At 48.0% G+C, this 14,510-nt stretch overlaps 1 protein-coding gene across 2 annotated transcripts in view; it reads left to right on the top strand.

The window, feature by feature from the left end:
* The window catches only part of LOC142198396 (von Willebrand factor A domain-containing protein 5A-like), a 61,241-nt gene that overhangs the window by 2,751 nt on the left and 43,980 nt on the right, over nt 1–14,510 (top strand). For both annotated transcript variants that reach the window (XM_075269436.1, XM_075269428.1), the window contains exon 2: nt 12,209–12,273. In XM_075269436.1, the coding sequence (XP_075125537.1) occupies nt 12,222–12,273 (52 nt within the window). In that variant the 5' untranslated portion in view covers nt 12,209–12,221. The remainder of the gene's footprint in view (nt 1–12,208; nt 12,274–14,510) is intronic.

Below are 14,510 nucleotides of genomic sequence, written 5' to 3'. Positions count from 1 at the left end.
CCAGTGGCTGAGCAGTGATCTCCTCCATTCTAATAAAGTATCAGCGCTCATGTATAGTCAGGATGTTAACAAAGACCAGGGGCCCATAGACTCTCCACTGGAACCCCAGCTGAACAAGAGAAGTGATAATGCAGTTTCATATTATAAGCCTTAACAGGGTTAAATAAATGCTGGAGCTCCCTTTTAACTTTCCAGTTTTTGACTGTGACTCACAAAGACGGGAATCCTAATAAAAAAACAGTCAAAAAACTCATAATGATCCCGGATTGTTCAGGACTGCTGGCAGCGGATGAGTCATCGTCTCCTTCATTGTAACCATAAAACATCATGTGGATTTATTCATCACCTCCCCCATTAGATTCAGCGGCTACTATCACATTACAGTGATACACATCATATCTGTCTTATATTACTTCTGTAGATTTGTAAAAGAACAACTTTGAAGTCTTATGCAAATGAAGCCGTTGGTGCACTGGGGGCGGGCTTTCAGCTCCCTGGAGCACTGCTTTGGCCAACCAGACCCCTACTACTCCTTCAGGAATTTGAGTCTGAATTTTTCTATTTGACCAAATTCCCCATCAAATTGTGAGTCAAAATTAATCCCCTTCTAGGCGTAATTGCCAGACTGGAGCGCTACTGAAGAGCTACTCTGCATTGTGCCTGGTGTATAGCGTATTCTTTCTGGTATAACTAGGAGCCCGGGTGCTATCATGTATTAGTGAGAATATTAAATAACATTAACACTGTTGGCAGGAGGTTGTTTTTTAACCCTGTTGATGGTATCTGGAGAGTGACTTATACAGTAGGCGTTTGGTCCAGGATAATTTTTTTTATATATATATATATATTAGGCCCAGGAAGTGAAAAAAACAAAAACAAACATACTCACCTATCCCGGTCCTCTGTTGTCTCCCAGTGCAGTCCTGCTGCTCCAGTGTCTTCCTCCATTGAAAGATATGAAACACTGGAGCAATGGGAACAAGCCTGTTTTTATTTATTTTTATGTTTTCACCTTTCCAGGCCTCATATACATAAAAGGCCTCATACAAAAAATATATCCTGGACAACCAAATCAAATCAAACAAGCTTTATTGGCACGTCCGAATAGATATTTGGCATTGACAAAGCTAGTAAAGTGGGGGGCATGGGGGGGTGGGGTGGTTGATTTGGGGTATAACAGTCCGTGGAGTCTCAACTTCCTCTTAGTTGGTGACCGCTATATGGGGAGGTGGGGTTGGGTGGGTGTTTAAGTCTTTTAAAATTCTATTTTTGCTGCTGGTGCTGCACATAGGATGAGTCACTGAAAAGACTGAAACTTTCCTCTGTGAATATCAGAGAGTTCTGTGATACAATACTGAATACTCAGCAAAAATAGAAAAAATGGGGGCACTCACCCAAGGTGTTATTAAAACTTGTCAAGCTTTATTTCTACTTCATTACAAGCTACATCGCAGAGATGAGAACAGCAGCAACGATCGTTTCGCACCTCTCAGGTGCTTTTTCAAGCTTAGTATGAACACAAATGGGCATGCAAACAAACTTTTTGTACATGCACTCAACGAATAATCACAGATCTAAAGGTCATATAATGGTTAAAAACACAAATCCAATCAAGGAAGTTGTCAAACTATAAATACACCCTTTGGGTGCATGCACACTACATAACGCCGGGCGTGTATGAGAGCCGTACACGCCGGCGTTACAGCAGGGCTGCCGAACACTTCCCATTCACTTCAATGGGAGCGCTCGTAAACGCCGCTGTTACGAGCGCTCCCATTGAAGTGAATGGGAAGTGTTCGGCAGTCTGCCGTAATGCCGGCGTGTACGGCTCTCATACACGCCCGGCGTTACGTAGTGTGCATGCACCCTTTGAAAGCAAACCCCTCCTCGGTTAATCGGACCTGAAGGAGAACTGCAAACCATGGCCATATAATTAAAACCATTGGGGGGCGGACCACAAGCATAGCTATCACAGAGCTAGCATGCAGACTGTTCTACAGAATGGAACGAAGCGACTAGAGATGAGCGAACAGTGTTCTATCGAACTCATGTTCGATCGGATATTAGGCTGTTCGGCATGTTCGAATCGAATCAAACACCGCGTGGTAAAGTGCGCCATTACTCGATTCCCCTCCCACCTTCCCTGGCGCCTTTTTTGCTCCAATAACAGCGCAGGGTAGGTGGGACAGGAACTACGACACCGGTGACGTTGAAAAAAGTAGGCAAAACCCATTGGCTGCCGAAAACATGTGACCTCTAATTTAAAAGAACAGCGACGCCCAGCTTCGCGTCATTCTGAGCTTGCAATTCACCGAGGACGGAGGTTTCCGTCCAGCTAGCTAGGGCTTAGATTCTGGGTAGGCAGGGACAGGCTAGGATAGGAAGGAGAAGACAACCAACAGCTCTTGTAAGAGCTAAATTCCAGGGAGAAGCTTGTCAGTGTAACGTGGCACTGACGGGCTCAATCGCCGCAACCCAGCTTTCCCAGGATCCTGAATGGAATACACTGTCAGTGTATTCCCGTATACCCGATATATACCCCGATACCCGTTCCAACGGTGTGCCCCCCCACCTTCACCCCAGAAATACCCTGCAAGTCCCCTAGCAATAGAATTGGGGCTATATACACCCACAATTTTTACTACTGGTATACAGTGCCATTGTCTGACTGGGAATTCAAAGAATATATTGGGAATACAAATACCCTCATTTCTTGCTACTGCCATATAGTGCCAGTTTCTGACTGGTAATTCAAAGAATATATTGGGGTTACGTGCACCCACAATTTTTACTACTGGTATACAGTGCCATTGTCTGACTGGGAATTCAAAGAATATATTGGGAATACAAATACCCTCATTTCTTGCTACTGCCATATAGTGCCAGTTTCTGACTGGGAATTCAAAGAATATATTGGGGTTACGTGCACCCACAATTTTTACTACTGGTATACAGTGCCATTGTCTGACTGGGAATTCAAAGAATATATTGGGGTTATAAATACCCTCATTTCTTGCTACTGCCATATAGTGCCAGTTTCTGACTGGTAATTCAAAGAATATATTGGGGTTACGTGCACCCACAATTTTTACTACTGGTATACAGTGCCATTGTCTGACTGGGAATTCAAAGAGTATATTGGGAATACAAATACCCTCATTTCTTGCTACTGCCATATAGTGCCAGTTTCTGACTGGGAATTCAAAGAATATATTGGGGTTACGTGCACCCACAATTTTTACTACTGGTATACAGTGCCATTGTCTGACTGGGAATTCAAAGAGTATATTGGGAATACAAATACCCTCATTTCTTGCTACTGCCATATAGTGCCAGTTTCTGACTGGTAATTCAAAGAATATATTGGGGTTACGTGCACCCACAATTTTTACTACTGGTATACAGTGCCATTGTCTGACTGGGAATTCAAAGAGTATATTGGGAATACAAATACCCTCATTTCTTGCTACTGCCATATAGTGCCAGTTTCTGACTGGGAATTCAAAGAATATATTGGGGTTACGTGCACCCACAATTTTTACTACTGGTATACAGTGCCATTGTCTGACTGGGAATTCAAAGAGTATATTGGGAATACAAATACCCTCATTTCTTGCTACTGCCATATAGTGCCAGTTTCTGACTGGTAATTCAAAGAATATATTGGGGTTACGTGCACCCACAATTTTTACTACTGGTATACAGTGCCATTGTCTGACTGGGAATTCAAAGAGTATATTGGGAATACAAATACCCTCATTTCTTGCTACTGCCATATAGTGCCAGTTTCTGACTGGGAATTCAAAGAATATATTGGGGTTACGTGCACCCACAATTTTTACTACTGGTATACAGTGCCATTGTCTGACTGGGAATTCAAAGAGTATATTGGGAATACAAATACCCTCATTTCTTGCTACTGCCATATAGTGCCAGTTTCTGACTGGGAATTCAAAGAATATATTGGGGTTACGTGCACCCACAATTTTTACTACTGGTATACAGTGCCATTGTCTGACTGGGAATTCAAAGAGTATATTGGGAATACAAATACCCTCATTTCTTGCTACTGCCATATAGTGCCAGTTTCTGACTGGGAATTCAAAGAATATATTGGGGTTACGTGCACCCACAATTTTTACTACTGGTATACAGTGCCAATTTCTAACTAGGAATTCAAAATGCGCAAGGCTCCCGGAAAGGGACGTGGACGAGGCCGTGGGCGAGGTCGGGGGAATGGTTCTGGGGAGCAAGGTAGCAGTGAAGCCACAGGGCGTCCCGTGCCTACTCCTGTGGGGCAGCAAGCATTGCGCCACTCCACAGTGCCAGGGTTGCTTGCCACATTAACTAAACTGCAGGGTACAAACCTTAGTAGGCCCGAGAACCAGGAACAGGTCTTGCAATGGCTGTCAGAGAACGCTTACAGCACATTGTCCAGCAGCCAGTCAGACTCTGCCTCCTCTCCTCCTATTACCCAACAGTCTTGTCTTCCTTCCTCCCAAAATTCCGAAGCTTTACAGAACAATAACCCAAACTGTCCCTGCTCCCCAGAGCTGTTCTCCGCTCCTTTCATTGTCCCTCAACCTGCCTCTCCACGTCACGATTCCACGAACCTAACAGAGGAGCATCTGTGTCCAGATGCTCAAACACTAGAGTCTCCTCCATCTCCGTTCGATTTGGTGGTGGATGACCAGCAACCCACCCTCATCGACGATGATGTGACGCAGTTGCCGTCAGGGCATCCAGTTGACCGGCGCATTGTGCGGGAGGAGGAGATGAGACAGGAGTTGGAAGAGGAAGTGGTGGATGATGAGGACACTGACCCGACCTGGACAGGGGGGATGTCAAGCGGGGAAAGTAGTGTGGATGTTGAGGCAGGTGCAGCACCAAAAAGGGTAGCTAGAGGCAGAGGCAGAGGTCAGCAGCTTAGGCGAAGCCAGGCCACACCCGGAATCTCCCAAGATGTTCCAGTTCGTACCCAGCCCCGAAAAACTCCCACCTCGAGGGCACGTTTCTCGAAGGTGTGGAGTTTTTTCAAGGAATGCGCCGAGGACAGATATAGTGTTGTCTGCACAATTTGCCTCTCGAAATTGATTAGGGGCTCTGAGAAGAGCAACCTGTCCACCACTTCAATGCGCCGTCATTTGGAATCCAAGCACTGGAATCAGTGGCAGGCAGCAACGGCAGGACAAAGGCCGCCTGCCGTTCACGCCACTGCCACTGCCTCTGCCTCTGCCACTGCCACTGCCACTGCTGACTGTGCTGGCGATGCACTCCAGAGGACGAGCCAGGACACCACTTCATCTGCCTCCGCCACTTTGTTGACTTCTACCTCATCCTCCCCTGGTCCTGTCTTATCTCCTTCTCCTGCACCATCAAAGGCACCATCAGGCGTTTCTTTACAACAACCCACCATCTCTCAGACATTGGAGCGGCGGCAGAAATACACTGCTAACCACCCACACGCGCAAGCCTTGAACGCCAACATCGCTAAACTGCTGGCCCAGGAGATGTTGGCGTTCCGGCTTGTTGAAACTCCCGCCTTCCTGGACCTGATGGCAACTGCGGCACCTCGCTATGCCGTCCCTAGCCGTCACTACTTCTCCCGGTGTGCCGTCCCCGCCTTGCACCAGCACGTGTCACTCAACATCAGGCGGGCCCTTAGTTCCGCGCTTTGCACAAAGGTCCACTTGACCACCGACGCGTGGACAAGTGCATGCGGACAGGGACGCTACATTTCACTGACGGCACACTGGGTGAATGTAGTTGAGGCTGGGACTGCTTCCCAAACTGGCCCGGTGTACCTCGTCTCCCCGCCTAACATTCCTGGCAGGGACACGAGAAGAACACCCCCCTCCTCCTCCTCCTCTACCGCCTCCTCCTCCGCCACCGCCTCCTCCTCCGCCACCGCCTCCTCCTCCGCTGTTAGATTGACCCCAGCTACGAGTTGGAAACGTTGCAGCACTGGCGTTGGTAGACGTCAGCAGGCTGTGCTGAAGCTAATCAGCTTGGGGGACAGACAGCACACTGCCTCCGAGGTGAGGGATGCCCTCCTCGATGAGACGGCAATATGGTTTGAGCCGCTGCACCTGGGCCCAGGCATGGTCGTTTGTGATAACGGCCGGAACCTGGTAGCAGCTCTGGAGCTTGCCGGACTCCAACATGTTCCATGCCTGGCCCACGTCTTCAACCTAGTGGTGCAACGTTTCCTAAAGAGCTACCCCAATGTTCCAGAGCTACTGGTGAAAGTGCGGCGCATGTGCGCCCACTTTCGCAAGTCGACAGTAGCCGCTGCTAGCTTAAAATCTCTCCAGCAACGCCTGCATGTGCCACAACACCGGCTTTTGTGCGACGTCCCCACACGCTGGAACTCAACGTTTCAGATGTTGAATAGAGTGGTTGAGCAGCAGAGACCTTTGATGGAATACCAGCTACAAAACTCTAGGGTGCCACAAAGTCAGCTGCCTCAGTTTCACATCCATGAGTGGCCATGGATGAGAGACCTTTGTGACATCCTACGGGTCTTTGAGGAGTCCACAAGGAGGGTGAGCTCTGAGGATGCGATGGTGAGCCTTACAATCCCGCTCTTGTGTGTTCTGAGAGAATCCCTGATTGACATCAGGGATAACTCAGATCACACAGAGGAGTTAGGGATAGCATCCGATCCGTCACAGCTGGAGAGTAGGTCCACACATCTGTCCGCTTCACTGCGTTTAATGGAGGAGGAGGAGGAGGAGGAAGAAGAGTTGTCCGATGATGTGATGGTGATACAGGAGGCTTCCGGGCAACTTCGAATCGTCCCATTGTTGCAGCGCGGATGGGTAGACATGGAGGATGAGGAGGAAATGGAGATTGAACTTTCCGGTGGGGCCAGAGGAGTCATGCCAACTAACACTGTGGCAGACATGGCTGAGTTCATGTTGGGGTGCTTTACAACCGACAAGCGTATTGTCAAAATCATGGAGGACAACCAGTACTGGATCTTTGCTATCCTTGACCCCCGGTATAAAAACAACATCTCGTCTTTTATTCCGGTAGAGGGGAGGGCCAATCGCATCAATGCTTGCCACAGGCAATTGGTGCAGAATATGATGGAGATGTTTCCAGCATGTGACGTTGGCGGCAGGGAGGGCAGTTCCTCCAGTAGGCAACCAAGTTCTCACCGGTCCACACAAACGAGGGGCACACTGTCTAAGGTCTGGGACACCTTGATGGCACCCCCTCGCCAAAGTGCCGCCACGGAGGGTCCTAGTGTCACCAGGCGTGAGAAGTATAGGCGCATGTTGCGGGAATACCTTTCCGACCACAGCCCTGTCCTCTCCGACCCCTCTGCGCCCTACACGTATTGGGTGTCGAAGTTGGACCTGTGGCTTGAACTTGCCCTATATGCCTTGGAGGTGCTGTCCTGTCCTGCCGCCAGCGTCCTATCTGAGAGGGTGTTCAGTGCAGCCGGTGGCATCATCACTGACAAGCGCACCCGTCTGTCAGCTGAGAGTGCCGACCGGCTCACTTTGATAAAAATGAACCACCACTGGATAGAGCCTTCATTTTTGTGCCCACCTGTGTAAAGCACCCCAACATGAAACTCCATGTCTGTACTCAACCTCTCCAATTCCTCCGCATCCTCATACTCATCCACCATAAGCGTTGCACAATTCTGCTAATACTAGGCTCCCTCCAACATGATTTCCCCCAACTCTGCTGGTTAGAGGCTCCCTCCACCCTGATTTCCACCAACTCTGCTGGTTAGAGGCTCCCTCCACCCTGCTTTCCCACAACTCTGCTGGTTAGAGGCTCCTTCCACCATGAATTTGCCCAAACTGGGCTGTTTAGAGGCTCCCTCCACCATGAATTGGTCCAAACTGGGTTTTTTAGAGGCTCCCTCCACCATGAATTGGTCCAAACTGGGCTGGTTAGAGGCTCCCTCCACCATGAATTGGTCCAAACTGGGCTGGTTAGAGGCTCCCTCCACCATGAATTTGCCCAAACTGGGCTGGTTAGAGGCTCCCTCCACAATTAATTGGTCCAAACTGGGCTAATTAGAGGCTCCCTCCACCATGAATTGGTCCAAACTGGGTTTTTTAGAGGCTCCCTCCACCATGAATTTGCCCAAACTGGGCTGTTTAGAGGCTCCCTCCACCATGAATTGGTCCAAACTGGGCTGGTTAGAGGCTCCCTCCACCATGAATTTCCCAAAACTTGGCTGTTTAGAGGCTCCCTCCACCATTAATTGGTCCAAACTGGGCTGGTTAGAGGCTCCCTCCACCATGAATTTGCCCAAACTGGGGTGGTTAGAGGCTCCCTCCACCATTAATTGGTCCAAACTGGGCTGGTTAGAGGCTCCCTCCACAATTAATTGGTCCAAACTGGGCTAATTAGAGGCTCCCTCCACCATGAATTGGTCCAAACTGGGTTTTTTAGAGGCTCCCTCCACCATGAATTTGCCCAAACTGGGCTGTTTAGAGGCTCCCTCCACCATGAATTGGTCCAAACTGGGCTGGTTAGAGGCTCCCTCCACCATGAATTGGTCCAAACTGGGCTGGTTAGAGGCTCCCTCCACCATGAATTTCCCAAAACTTGGCTGTTTAGAGGCTCCCTCCACCATTAATTGGTCCAAACTGGGCTGGTTAGAGGCTCCCTCCACCATGAATTTGCCCAAACTGGGCTGTTTAGAGGCTCCCTCCACCATGAATTTGCCCAAACTGGGCTGGTTAGAGGCTCCCTCCACCATGAATTGGTCCAAACTGGGCTGGTTAGAGGCTCCCTCCACCATGAATTTGCCCAAACTGGGCTGTTTAGAGGCTCCCTCCACCATGAATTTGCCCAAACTGGGCTGGTTAGAGGCTCCCTCCACCATGAATTGGTCCAAACGGGTTTTTAGAGGCTCCCTTCACCATGAATTGGTCCAAACTTGGCTGTTTAGAGGCTCCCTCCACCATGAATTTGCCCAAACTGGGCTGTTTAGAGGCTCCCTCCACCATGAATTGGTCCAAACTGGGCTGGTTAGAGGCTCCCTCCACCATGAATTTCCCAAAACTTGGCTGTTTAGAGGCTCCCTCCACCATTAATTGGTCCAAACTGGGCTGGTTAGAGGCTCCCTCCACCATGAATTTGCCCAAACTGGGCTGTTTAGAGGCTCCCTCCACCATGAATTTGCCCAAACTGGGCTGGTTAGAGGCTCCCTCCACCATGAATTGGTCCAAACTGGGCTGGTTAGAGGCTCCCTCCACAATTAATTGGTCCAAACTGGGCTAATTAGAGGCTCCCTCCACCATGAATTGGTCCAAACTGGGTTTTTTAGAGGCTCCCTCCACCATGAATTTGCCCAAACTGGGCTGTTTAGAGGCTCCCTCCACCATGAATTGGTCCAAACTGGGCTGGTTAGAGGCTCCCTCCACCATGAATTGGTCCAAACTGGGCTGGTTAGAGGCTCCCACCACCATGAATTTCCCAAAACTTGGCTGTTTAGAGGCTCCCTCCACCATTAATTGGTCCAAACTGGGCTGGTTAGAGGCTCCCTCCACCATGAATTTGCCCAAACTGGGCTGTTTAGAGGCTCCCTCCACCATGAATTTGCCCAAACTGGGCTGGTTAGAGGCTCCCTCCACCATGAATTGGTCCAAACTGGGCTGGTTAGAGGCTCCCTCCACCATGAATTTGCCCAAACTGGGCTGTTTAGAGGCTCCCTCCACCATGAATTTGCCCAAACTGGGCTGGTTAGAGGCTCCCTCCACCATGAATTGGTCCAAACGGGTTTTTAGAGGCTCCCTTCACCATGAATTGGTCCAAACTTGGCTGTTTAGAGGCTCCCTCCACCATGAATTTGCCCAAACTGGGCTGTTTAGAGGCTCCCTCCACCATGAATTGGTCCAAACTGGGCTGGTTAGAGGCTCCCTCCACCATGAATTTCCCAAAACTTGGCTGTTTAGAGGCTCCCTCCACCATTAATTGGTCCAAACTGGGCTGGTTAGAGGCTCCCTCCACCATGAATTTGCCCAAACTGGGCTGTTTAGAGGCTCCCTCCACCATGAATTTGCCCAAACTGGGCTGGTTAGAGGCTCCCTCCACCATGAATTGGTCCAAACTGGGCTGGTTAGAGGCTCCCTCCACCATGAATTTGCCCAAACTGGGCTGTTTAGAGGCTCCCTCCACCATGAATTTGCCCAAACTGGGCTGGTTAGAGGCTCCCTCCACCATTAATTGGTCCAAACTGGGCTGGTTAGAGGCTCCCTCCACCATGAATTTGCCCAAACTGGGCTGTTTAGAGGCTCCCTCCACCATGAATTTGCCCAAACTGGGCTGGTTAGAGGCTCCCTCCACCATGAATTGGTCCAAACTGGGCTGGTTAGAGGCTCCCTCCACCATGAATTTGCCCAAACTGGGCTGTTTAGAGGCTCCCTCCACCATGAATTTGCCCAAACTGGGCTGGTTAGAGGCTCCCTCCACCATGAATTGGTCCAAACGGGTTTTTAGAGGCTCCCTTCACCATGAATTGGTCCAAACTTGGCTGGTTAGAGGCTCCCTCCACCATGAATTTGCCCAAACTGGGCTGTTTAGAGGCTCCCTCCACCATGAATTGGTCCAAACTGGGCTGGTTAGAGGCTCCCTCCACCATGAATTTCCCAAAACTTGGCTGTTTAGAGGCTCCCTCCACCATTAATTGGTCCAAACTGGGCTGGTTAGAGGCTCCCTCCACCATGAATTTGCCCAAACTGGGGTGGTTAGAGGCTCCCTCCACCATTAATTGGTCCAAACTGGGCTGGTTAGAGGCTCCCTCCACAATTAATTGGTCCAAACTGGGCTAATTAGAGGCTCCCTCCACCATGAATTGGTCCAAACTGGGTTTTTTAGAGGCTCCCTCCACCATGAATTTGCCCAAACTGGGCTGTTTAGAGGCTCCCTCCACCATGAATTGGTCCAAACTGGGCTGGTTAGAGGCTCCCTCCACCATGAATTGGTCCAAACTGGGCTGGTTAGAGGCTCCCTCCACCATGAATTTCCCAAAACTTGGCTGTTTAGAGGCTCCCTCCACCATTAATTGGTCCAAACTGGGCTGGTTAGAGGCTCCCTCCACCATGAATTTGCCCAAACTGGGCTGTTTAGAGGCTCCCTCCACCATGAATTTGCCCAAACTGGGCTGGTTAGAGGCTCCCTCCACCATGAATTGGTCCAAACTGGGCTGGTTAGAGGCTCCCTCCACCATGAATTTGCCCAAACTGGGCTGTTTAGAGGCTCCCTCCACCATGAATTTGCCCAAACTCTGCTGGTTAGAGGCTCAATCCACCCTGATTTTCAAAACAAATGTTGGTGCCAACCTCAACTTACTACAAGGGCCAAATTCACTGCTGGTGACAAGCTCTCCTCACTGCAAGTGCCAAATACACATGTTTCAAGGTGTTTTCCTACTGTCAGAGAGGTGGTATTGAGTGTGTAAAGTGTGTAGTTGTTAGGCTGTGATGTTGGGGTAATAGAGGGTCTTTGGTGTGTTAGATGCCCCCAGACATGCTTCCCCTGCTGTCCCAGTGTCATTCCAGAGGTGTTGGCATCATTTCCTGGGGTGTCATAGTGGACTTGGTGACCCTCCAGACACGGATTTGGGTTTCCCCCTTAACGAGTATCTGTTCCCCATAGACTATAATGGGGTTCGAAACCCGTTCGAACACACGAACATTGAGCGGCTGTTCGAATCGAATTTCGAACCTCGAACATTTTAGTGTTCGCTCATCTCTAGAAGCGACCAATAAGAAAGATCGCTCACACCAGCCACTCTCACTTGCATGCCCATTTGTGTTCATACTCAGCTTGAAAAAGCACCTGAGAGGTGCAAAACGATCGGTGCTGTTGTTCTCATGTCTGCATTCCTCTCTCCCGATGTAGCTTTTAATAAAGTGGAAATAAAGCTTGACAAGTTTTTATAACGCCTTGGGTGAGTGCCCCCATTTTTTCTATTTTTGCTGTGGATTTATGCACTACTATTCCTGACATCTGAGCACCGCCCTATTCAGGTGTGGGTTATACCCGACCACACGTTGTACATTTCCCTCTATACTTTTTTGACGCTACTTAGCGATTACAGTGGTGCCCCTTCTGCTTGGTTCTGTGTTTTCGGATCAATACTGAATACTGATAAACCCCCAATATAGCGACATCCTGATGATTGTAGTATCTTATGACATCCTGATGATTGTAGTGTTTTACCTTCTAACAGAACAACCGCAAATATGCTGTCACCTCCATGTTGTGGTCTCATCATTGTTGGGTCCAAAGAAACAGGTGAGAAGTTTTATTTTACTGTTTTTGCCTCACGTCTAATTTTTTCGCTCAGTCATACAGTCCCGGCAATTCCTTGTAAAGAAATCCTTTAAACTGCAAGTAACTTACCTTTTTCTACAATTCAGTATACAGCAGGGCGCAATCTAAGGATGTCCACACTCATTTGCCTTTTTTGCCCTAGTCACGAAGCACCGGCTATTCTTAGGGCTATGTTCACACGGAATTTTTTGCAGGTGGATTTTGACATGGAATCTACCTCAAAATCCACCTGCAAAAATGGCTCTCATTGACTTTAATGGGAGCCACTCGCTGCTTTTTCCACTAGTGAGTAGCAGAAAAAAGAAGTGACATGCCCTATCTTGCAGCGGATTGCGACGCTGAGTCAGCCGTGGCATCCGCAGCTCAAGAAACGCTCTTGTTTAGGCCTATTCATTTGGGCCTAATCAGGAGCAGTATGCCGTGACGGAATGTCGATGCACTGCATCGGCATCCCGTCGCGTCTAGCTACATGGAGGTTTACATGGCGGAAACCATTTTCCACTGTGTGAACATACCCTTATTAGCTCCAACCCCAATACAACAGGAGTCAAGGTGTCTACTGCTTCAAGCTTTAAGCGCCGGAGGCGCCATTTTCCTGGCGGCACATGGGCACCGCCATTTTGCCCGGGGTCGTCGGCTCCTGGAGCATGCTCCAGGGCCGACGTCATGTTGCCATGACAGCTGGGAGCCTGTACAAGGCTCCCAGGCTTGTCAGCAAATTGTCTCTTTTGCAGGCTGGTCTATGCAGCCTGCAAAAGAGAGGATGATTTTTGCAATGCATTGCACTGCATTAGCATTGTAATGCATTGCATTAGTGATCAGACCCCCTGGGGTTCAACACTCCTAGGGGGGTCTAATAAATGGAAAAAAAAAAGTAAAAAAAAAGTTAAAAAAATATAAAAAAATATAAAAAGTATTAAAAGTTCAAATCACCCCCCTTTCCCTAGAACACATATAAAAGTAGTTAAAAACTGTGAAACATATACATGTTAGGTATCCCCGCGTCCGAAATCGCCCGCTCTACAAATATATAAAAATATTTTTCCTGTTCGCTAAACGCCGTAGCGGAAAAAATAGTCAAAAGTGCCAAACCACCGTTTTTTCACTGTTTTGATTCTGATAAAAATTTGAATAAAAAGTGATCAAAGCAATAGCATTTCCCGAAAATGGTAAAACTAAAAAGTACACCCAGCCCCGCAAAAAAAGACGCCCTATGCATCCCCGTACACTTACGTATAAACAAGTTACGGCCGTCGGAATATGTCGACTTTTAGAAAAAAATTTTTAACACAGTTTTGGATTTTTTTTAAGGGGTCAAAATGTAAATAAAACCATATAAATTTGGTATCCCTGGAACCGTACCGAAACATAGAATATAGGGGACATGTCATTTTGGCTGCACAGTGAACGCCGTAAAACCAAAGCCCGTAAGAAAGTCGCAGAAATGCATTTTTTCTTCAAATCCACCCCATTCTGAATTTTTTTCCTGCTTCCCAGTACATTATATAGAATAATTAATGGTGTCATCATGAAGAAAAATTTGTCCCGCAAAAATTAAGACCTCATATGACTCTGGGAGCGGAGAAATAAAAAAGTTATGGGGTTTAGAAGGAGGGGAGTCAAAAATGAAAAACGAAAATCAAAAAATGCCATCGGCGGGAAGGGGTTAATGTATAGAATCTCCCATAAAATAGTGCAAAAAAATAAAATAAAATTTGTAAATCCCTCCTTTCCCTAGAATACATACAAAAGTAGAAAATGACTGTGATACGCATACACATTAGGTATCCCAGTGTCTGACAGTGCCCGGTCTACTGAATATAGGGGATCTACAGTGCTCCTGTTCCGTCGGCTTATACTCGAGTATATACGGTACTTTCTCACATAAGGACCTTAAAAAAGCAGTCCATTTTTATATTGCTCCTTTGTTTTTACATTTATGATTCAGTGGGTTATTCTAGGCCTCACACTAGTGTTAGGAGCCTGTAGACTTAAAAAGTGGTTACCCGAGGACAGCCATGGACCCCATAGATTATATAATAGGGTCTGCCGAGTTTTCACCCAGCTTCTGTTGGTTTTATACTGAAATTGGGGGAAAGAAAAGTCAGATTTTAGGCAAAATCTGCAGCGGAGACTCCAACGTGGATGTCAACCTAGACTTAAACTTACTAATTTTTTAATTCCACAGATATGTTGCC

The sequence above is a fragment of the Leptodactylus fuscus genome, chromosome 1 (genome assembly GCF_031893055.1).
Source record: "Leptodactylus fuscus isolate aLepFus1 chromosome 1, aLepFus1.hap2, whole genome shotgun sequence".
In the NCBI taxonomy this organism is placed as follows: domain Eukaryota; kingdom Metazoa; phylum Chordata; class Amphibia; order Anura; family Leptodactylidae; genus Leptodactylus; species Leptodactylus fuscus.
This window is presented reverse-complemented; position numbering and strand designations above follow the sequence as displayed.